The sequence below is a fragment of the Chanodichthys erythropterus genome, chromosome 7 (genome assembly GCF_024489055.1).
Source record: "Chanodichthys erythropterus isolate Z2021 chromosome 7, ASM2448905v1, whole genome shotgun sequence".
In the NCBI taxonomy this organism is placed as follows: Eukaryota; Metazoa; Chordata; class Actinopteri; order Cypriniformes; family Xenocyprididae; genus Chanodichthys; species Chanodichthys erythropterus.
In genome coordinates this window covers 10,954,341-10,963,789 of record NC_090227.1, presented here as the reverse complement: position 1 = coordinate 10,963,789, position 9,449 = coordinate 10,954,341, and the positions used below count along the sequence as shown (strand labels likewise).

General features: G+C 40.7%; 1 protein-coding gene across 1 annotated transcript in view; it reads left to right on the top strand.

Annotated features, from left to right (window-relative positions):
• The window catches only part of myo5aa (myosin VAa), a 104,993-nt gene that overhangs the window by 23,973 nt on the left and 71,571 nt on the right, over positions 1-9,449 (top strand). Inside the window, exons 3-5 of the mRNA XM_067389827.1 lie at positions 457-628; positions 715-859; positions 5,112-5,268. Coding sequence (XP_067245928.1) covers positions 457-628; positions 715-859; positions 5,112-5,268 — 474 coding nt within the window. The remainder of the gene's footprint in view (positions 1-456; positions 629-714; positions 860-5,111; positions 5,269-9,449) is intronic.

Here is a 9,449-nt window from a genome sequence, read left to right as displayed (position 1 = left end):
ATATATATATATATATATATATATATATATATATATATATATATAATATATATATATATATATATTATACAATGGATGTTAATGGTAACCAAAAACAACGGTCTGATTACCAACATTCTTTAAAATGTCTTCTTTTTTTTTTTCAATGTTCCACAGAAGTAAGAAAGTCATACATGTTTGGAATGACATGATAGAATTTTAATTTTGGGGTGATCTATTCCTTTAATTCTTGCCTGTATTATCCTGATGCCTCAGAAGTCAGTGATGTCAAATGTCAAATTCTTTTGTGGCTTTCGACCGATTGCAAAAAATCAGATTTGAATATCCTGAATTGTGAATAAGTCAGTTTTTCAGCCTGTTCCTCACAGAAAGCCATTGTCTGACTTCAGATGTGTGATGATTCCCCTCAAAACACAACTTTGTTTATTTTGTTGTCCTGTGAATTGTGTTATTCAGGAACTGGAGTACAAATTGGACCCCAAGACGAACAACTTGCCACACCTGCGTAACCCAGATATCCTGGTGGGAGAAAATGACCTGACAGCTCTCAGCTACCTTCATGAGCCTGCTGTGTTGCACAACCTGAAAGTGCGCTTCATTGATTCCAAACTCATCTACACATACTGCGGTAAACACACACATACATCAGACATACACACACTTGTAATGTATCTAGAATTATTGAGCTCAATGGTCTTTTATCGTTTGACCCAGGTATTGTTCTGGTCGCTATAAACCCATATGAGACGCTTCCCATCTATGGAGCCGACATCATTAATGCTTACAGCGGGCAGAATATGGGCGACATGGACCCTCACATCTTTGCAGTGGCAGAAGAGGCTTACAAACAAATGGCCAGGTGGGGCTAAGCAAGTTTAAGTTAGTTAAACTGTCCCTAATGGGTAGTTACCTGAAAAAAGTCCCTGGTATACTCATGGTGAAGTTCGGTTTCATTCTTCACTCAGGGGTAATGACACGTTTGAAATACCTGACCAATGACATACTGTTTGTTGTGAACAATCAAATGTTTAGATGAATATGTAAATATGTGCTGCACACTATGATTAAAAAACATTTACTGTATTGTTTGTATACTAGGATAGGCAGGAACAATGCATACAATAGGTTCTACACTACCTATCAAGTCAATCCATGAATATTGATTTCATTTCAAATCATTTTAACTAACCAGATCATATTCATTAGTTTTAATTTAGAATATAGACAAACCTTATATTACTGTACTTGTCTAGATTGGGAATGTTTAATTTGCCCTATATTAAACCTTTCTTTCTTTTTTCTATATTAAACCTTTTTTTTCATGAATCTATCAATTTGCCACTTCTATAATTCAAAGTGACATCAAAAACCACAAATCTTTTTACTCTAAGGTTATAAATGTCACAATCAGCTGCTGGGTCATTATTTAGTAGAACAAAATAACTATATGATGTTTCTCTCTCTGACATTCACTTTGATAAGCAGTTTAAAAGGGTCATGAATTGAGAAATCAACTTTTCCTTGATCTTTTGATATATAAGTGGTCATCGTATTATAAGAATATCCTGTAAATTTTAGAACTAAAATCTTCATTGTTAGTCCAATAAAAGCTTTGACACCAGGCCAAGCAGACAACCGATCCTGGAATGTGCCTATGAAATAGGTGAAACGCCACCTCTGCAGTAGAAATCAATGCCTTCTTCATCATTGCAATGTTAGCACCGTCCATTGGCGTGTTAGTGAGATGACGAGGAGAGAATAGCGAATCAGGACTAAAAATAACATTACCTTTCAAAGGATCCTAATTCTAGGAATATGGTTATTTATTTTCAACAATGTGGATGTCTCTTTTGAGCATTATTTATTTCTATTCTGTATTTCACTGTGGATTCTTTGGTAAATCGCAAACAGACTTTTACAATATGGACTTGACAGTAATGCAACAACATGTAAGTAACTGTGTTAATTCTAATTCCTGATCTGATATGTAATGATTCATGTACAGTCATTTGTCTGTGTATCAGTAAATCAAACCAGTGACTAAATGGTCAACTTCATGTTGTTTCTCTTAGTACAATGAAAATAATCTGTTGATTCAAAGAATGCTCCCTTTACAATCGCTGGAACTGTCAATCAAACAGCACAAGTTTATCAGTGAGTGAATTCTGGACTCGCGACAAAACTTATTCAGTGAATCTCTTAGTTATGTCGAGTTTGCACTGTTAGTTATGATGCAAGCATCCGTTAGTGTTCAGAAATTGAGTTGCAATTACTAGATCACTGCTTTCATGTGCTCAACAACATGTCTGTGATCGGCTACAATGACAATTTTTTTGCCACAAACTAAATATAATGCCATAGATTTAAAGGTGCCCTAGAATCAAAAATTGAATTTACCTCGGCATAGTTGAATAACAAGAGTTCAGTACATGGAAATGACATACAGTGAGTCTCAAACACCATTGTTCCCTCCTTCTTATATAAATCTCATTTGTTTAAAAGAGCTCAACATAACACCGACTGTTACGTAACAATCGGGATCATCACGCCCCCAATATTTGCATATGCCAGCTCATGTTCAAGGTATTAAACAAGGCCAGCCAGTATTAACGTCTGGATCTGTGCACAGCTGAATCATCAGACTAGGTAAGCAAGCAAGGACAACAGTGAAAAATGGCAGATGAAGCAATAATAACTGACATGATCCATGATTAATTGATATTTTTTGTGATATTTGTAAATTGTGTTTCTAAATGTTTTGTTAGCATGTTGCTAATGTACTGTCAAATGTGGTTAAAGTTACCATCATTTATTAGGAGACAAGAGCCGTCGCTATTTTCATTTTTAAACACTTGCAGTCTGTATAGTTCATAAGCACAACTTCATTCTTTATAAATCTCTCCAACAGTGTAGCATTAGCCCATTAGCCACGGAGCACAGCCTTAAACTCATACAGAATCTAATGTAAACATCCAAATAAATACAATACTCACATGATCCGAAGCATGCATGCAGCATGCATGATGAACATCTTGTAAAGATCCATTTGAGGGTTATATTAGCTGTGTGAACTTTGTTTATGCACTGTATAACTGCACTTATAGTCGAAAGCTCGGTAGGGCAGGGAGCGAGAGATTTAAAGGGGCCGCACAGCCTGAATCGGCGCATAGTTAATGATGCCCCAAAATAGGCAGTTAAAAAAATTATTTAAAAAAAAATCTATGGGGTATTTTGAGCTGAAACTTCACAGACACATTCAGGGGACACCTTAGACTTATATTACATCTTTTGAAAAGACGTTCTACGGCTTCTGTAATGCTATAATCAACAGTTTTCACGAATAGGTTAACCTTGAGTGCTGTAATAGTAAAAACATGCTAAACGTTTTCGAGAGAATAATACTTAGCTATCTTATATTGCATGCAATTGTTAGCAAATCACAGCAGTGGGCGTTTACACTGAAGTCTCAGAGCAGACACGCCCCTTAAAATAGAGCGTTTAAGTAAGAGGGCTAACATCAGGGTAGGAAAAATATCTTTTATTTCTAAATGTACAAAGCATAAAAACAACACAGTTCATGACCCCTTTAAATCAGTGCATTAACTGAGTGTTGTCTGCTACTGAACTGTAAAAAAATATTTTCATGATTTTATTTTTATCAGAACTTTTCACAAATCTTTTTGTCAAATCAGCTTAGGTTCACAAACATTATTCAGATAACCAAGTAGAAAAAGGGCTTAGTGACACCCCTGGTACTGGTGTTGTGTCAAATTTCGACTCCCTGACAAATTATTACCCCCCTAGTTGAACCCGATTGCCTAATCCTAACCCCTCCCCCACACCTATTCCTAAAACTACCAATACTAGGAGGGTAATAATTTGGCAGTCCATCGCAACTGAAATGGACTGCAATGTTCTTCAAAATATCATCTTTTATGTTGCGAAGAGAAAAGAAATTCATAGAAGTTTGGAACATGAGGGTAAGTAATGCTTCAAGCGGGGTGGTACGCACCAGTACAAAATACTGGCACTTCTATACTTTAAGCTGTAGCATACCCTCACTTTTTCAACATTATACCCCAATGACTTTCATTGGATGGACAGAAAGCATTTTTTTCAGAATATCTTCTTTTGTTTCCCAACGAAAAAAGTCATACCAGTCAGGAATGACATGAGGGTGATTAAATGACAGTCTTTTCATTTTTAGTTGAACAATCTTTTTAGGTACAATGAAGCTGCGCTTGCATTGCGTCAGGCAAGCATTCAAATTTGCATAGAGTATGTCTTTGTGTGAGTATGAGCTATACTGCTCAATCTAAAGGGAAGGTTTGTAGGTCAGGATGTTGCTCACTGCAGCCCAGCCAAAAATAGACCAGCCATGGTTATATTTCTCTTGCTCATTTTCTTGGGTCTCTTGTTTCTTCTCAATGCAGCTGCAATGGTGTGCACAACTGAACACATCAGTCTGAAAAGTTGATTGATCAGTGGATGCCTGTGTTGAGGCGAACACTACAGTTTTCTCAGTTTTCACATGTTGGAGCATCATTTTCTCAGAGCCATGTGCTTTAACTTCTTCATCTTTATACAAATCAATAGATTTTCTTCATTCTTATGCTGCTCAACACTGGCTTTTTTATAGCTGCCCTTTTAATAGAATTCATTTTTTTGACAGGAACTTTCATTAATAAGCCTTTATCTAAATCTCTCACAAATCTTATGATAATTCGATAATCTCCATTCAGTTTTCACATAATATTAGTTGTTTTTATGCCTTTTGCACAACAATAGACCATTTCATGCTTTTCATCTTCAGAAAGATCTTTCTTCTTCCCCATATTGCATAGAACTGTGACTTGCTTAATAATGTGGAACAATAGACCTGGCAAAAAACTAGGGTTTCCATAGACCTGGAAAAAAACATTTTCTTAGAAAAACCTAAAATCTGAATGTTTATTATACTGAAATCTTATTTATATGTCACTTGCATAATAATTTGGAACACGGTGTAATGTGTAAACTCTAGTGAGTAAGCACACTGGTACCTAGTAACCTCTAAAAAAAAATTCTAGTTGATCTTATTCTCTTTCATTTGTATTTTTTGCATCATTCAGGGATGAGAGGAATCAGTCTATCATTGTGAGTGGAGAATCCGGAGCAGGGAAAACGGTTTCAGCAAAATACGCCATGCGTTACTTTGCCACGGTCAGCGGCTCTGCCAGTGAAGCCAATGTAGAGGAGAAAGTTCTGGCATCCAACCCCATCATGGAGGTGAGTTTTTTCCTGCATCACTAGATCAGTGTGTCGTTCTGGAATCAGTGCTGAGACTTGGGCTGTTTGTTTTCATGAAGGTCTTTAATAATAAAGACATTTATGTCTCAGAGAGCCAAACCCCTTGGGCTGGAAGACTAAAAGCTGCTCACAGGCTGAATGCGAGTGTCTTGTTCAGAGCATTATATCTGCTCTTCACCGCACGGTCTTCTTCTCCCCAGGGATCATTTCTCTCAGTACTGCAGCAGAGAGAGTGTGTATGTGTGTGTTTGAGTGCTCACATGTGTATTAGTGTAAATTTAGTGTTAGCATAAAGCTCATATGACCTTCTCTGCTGTCCTCATCTCATATATTTCTTCAACATACTTAAAACATACAAAATCATTTTGTTTCAGAAACTAGCTACCTCCATATACATTTTAGCATGTACAAGCATCATGGGAACTCCAAAGGCTATTCCAAAAAGATATGTGGAATAATTACATAATTATTATAATTATAAAAAAAAAAAAAACATCTTATAATTGTTACATGTACTGTGTCCTGTGACCTAGTTTTTCCCCAGTCTGTCTGATTAGTTCATTTCATCCACCTGTGTCTCGTTCATTATCCCATCACCTTGTTTAGTTCCTTTGTTTAGTCTCTTGTATTTATATCCTATGTTTGCCCTTACTCTTCGTCCGTTCTCGTTTGTATCAACACGTGTGTATGCTGTCTCTCTCTGTTTGGAATTAAAGTATTGTTATATTCGTCATCTTCATCGTCGTTGTGCTTGTCCCTACAACCACACGTAACAGAAGAACGGACCAAAACAGTTTTTTCTTTGGCGGCACTTCAGTTTTTATTTTTTGTTTTTCCTTCATGGCTCTACCCGCAGTCCAGCTCCTCTGCCTGGAGCAGGGAGACCGCTCGCTGGAACAGCACACCAGTGACTTTCTCCAGCTTGCGTGCCTGACTCACATCCCGGACCGCTCGCTCTGTATTTACTATCATACCGGCCTGAGCGAGCGGTCCAAGGCACGCATTCCAGCGGGCGGTCCAACTGAGGATTTCGCCGCATACGTGGAGTGGGTGCTGGTAAACAACAACTCTCCGTTCACCATCGGCCCTGCTGAGGACGACACCAGCACCACTCCACATCCAGAGACCAACCATCCGCCATCGACTACGTGCACGATGGAGAAACGAGAGCCCACCGCAGACCGTGGAGATCAACCTGCCGGGACGATTGAGACCGAACCTGAAGAGAGGACGGAAGGAGTCGTCACCCCGGGATGTGAACCGCTAGGTGTGTCTGACCAGGTGCGTGAGTCCGCTACATCGTGTGCTGTCGAGGGAGTGTTAGTGGAGTTCGAGGGCTGGGAAGAGAGCCCCGACCACAACATCAACACGGCGGATGGCATCGTCATGTCTACAGGAATGTTTCTGGATTTATTGGATGTGTTTGAGGAGGTAAATTCCCCTTGTCTTGTTTCCCCGCTGGTCCCGTCCAGCTCAGAACTGTCTGTCTCCCCGCTGGTCCCGTCCAGCTCAGAACTGTCTGTCTCCCCGCTGGTCCCGTCCAGCTCAGAACTGTCTGTCTCCCCGCTGGTCCCGTCCAGCTCAGAACTGTTTGTGTCCCCGCTGGTCCCGTCCAGCTCAGAACTGTCTGTCTCCCCGCTGGTCCCGTCCAGCTCAGAACTGTCTGTCTCCCCGCTGGTCCCGTCCAGCTCAGAACTGTTTGTGTCCCCGCTGGTCCCGTCCAGCTCAGAACTGTTTGTGTCCCCGCTGGTCCCGTCCAGCTCAGAACTGTTTGTGTCCCCGCTGGTCCCGTCCAGCTCAGAACTGTTTGTCTCCCCGCTGGTCCCGTCCAGCTCAGAACTGTTTGTGTCCCCGCTGGTCCCGTCCAGCTCAGAACTGTCCGTGCCCCTGCTGGTTCTGTCCAGCCCTGTGTTCCCTCCCAACCTCCCTCTCCCGCCTCCTCAAACCATCTCATCTCTGCTTCCCCTGGTACCCTTCAGCCTCTCATCAACTCCATCACGTAAACGCATGGATCCGACTCGACGCTTCAGGCCACCAGTGTCACCGTGGACTGAGGTTCTCCTGGCTCCGCCTCCAGCCTTCAAGTCCAACACTCCACCGCGGCCTGTCGACGCTTCGCCTTCGCCGTGGCTCCTCCCTCCCTCGGCTCCACCGGATACCTTCAGCCTCAAGACTCCACCGGGCTCCCTCGTCCCACAGGCTCCGACTTGGTCAGACGTCGTCCAGCCTGCACCTACGGTTTCGCCTGGCTCCTCCTTCCCCCCGTCTCCTCCTTCGTCCTCGGTCGCACCGCCTCCATCTCAGTCTTCAGGTTCCCGGATTCCACCTCGGATGCTCGTCGTCCCGGCTCCAGCTCGGTCTCCAGATCCAGCAGTGTCGGTTGGGCTCTCCGGCATTCCAACTCCACCTGGATCACCATCATCGGTGGCTTCTCCATCGGCCGTCCCCAGGGTGGCGCCTCTCATCTCCCCACGATGGTTCTTCCTGTCCTCGACTCCACCCTGGGGCCTCATCATGGTTGGTCTCTGGACCAACATCTGGCTCCTCCTGCTCCAGGCTTCCCCTTGGCTCCTCCCACCCTCCACTCCCCCCTGGACTATTTTTGTTTTCTATGGACTCTTGTTTGTTTTTTCCTTTGCCCTTCGCCCTCCTCCAGAGCCCCCGCCCCTCCCCCTCTGTTGGACTCCATACGGCGCGAGGCCGCGCCTACCCGGAGGGGGGCGATATGTTACATGTACTGTGTCCTGTGACCTAGTTTTTCCCCAGTCTGTCTGATTAGTTCATTTCATCCACCTGTGTCTCGTTCATTATCCCATCACCTTGTTTAGTTCCTTTGTTTAGTCTCTTGTATTTATATCCTATGTTTGCCCTTACTCTTCGTCCGTTCTCGTTTGTATCAACACGTGTGTATGCTGTCTCTCTCTGTTTGGAATTAAAGTATTGTTATATTCGTCATCTTCATCGTCGTTGTGCTTGTCCCTACAACCACACGTAACAATAATACCTTGTTTTAGTCATATTCAAAGGCAGTATTATCATGCGCATATAATGTGCTGCAGCAATGATGTATTTTTGTAGGCCAACCCGGAAGTTAGCATCACCCTGGTTCCCTCAACAAAAACACAATAGTATTTTTTTCGTTGGCTTTTGGATTATTGCAGAAAATAAGCTCTGTGACCAGTAAAACTCTATGATTATTACTAGGGCTGCCCCCTAATAAGTCTACTAACCATTAGTCAATGAGAAGAGGCTCATCAAGAGTCGATCAAAATTGGCATTAATTGGTTAGTGGCAGAAAAAAAAAACCTCCACAGGAATTGAAGAAATCAAACAGTCACTCTGTGATGGACAGGAAATCCAAATTTTAAAAAAAGATCAACTAATTGCTTAAATAAATATGTTTACTCGGCAGCCCTAATTATCACACATTTTTTCCATCATGATAACCTTTACAATTGAGCACAACTTTTATGAATTTTGAAGCCTAAATTCAATCACCAGAAGTAAAAAGCTAAACATAGGCTATAAACAAACTACACCATGGTCGCATGACTTCAACGTTAATCCATTTGATAGTCATTTGATACAATGCACTTTTTTGTGTACGTACATACATGTTTTACATTGTACTTGTATTTTAAAAAAAGCTTGCATAAAATTACATATGTAATTAATTTCTGTAATTCCGTCATACTTACGCTGTTGGCCTCTCCCTTACACCTTAACCCACCCTTAAACCTAACCATACCACCAAACCTGTCCTAAACTTGAAAAATAAATCATGAAGTAGTTTATTTTGTTAAAAAAATCATATAAATGCAAGAGGTGGTATGTGGGCCCCCTAGTATTAATACAAATACTTTAGCTAAAGTAATTTATTTTCATCATATCTAAGTAAATATTTGTTAAAATAATCACTTCAGCAAAGTTTGTACCATATTTTGTTTTGATAGAAAAAATAATTAAATGTACTTTTGTTTAATTAATACACTCATTAAAATGTTTATTTTAAAAATGCAGAATGCATTTCAATGAGAAAAAAAGAAGCTTCTTACACTGCTAAAAGGAGATCCCATAATAGTTTAATATGGCTTTACAGTAGTAACAATAAATATATTTCATAATATTGAATTTTTAAAAATGTTGATTTGATTCATTAT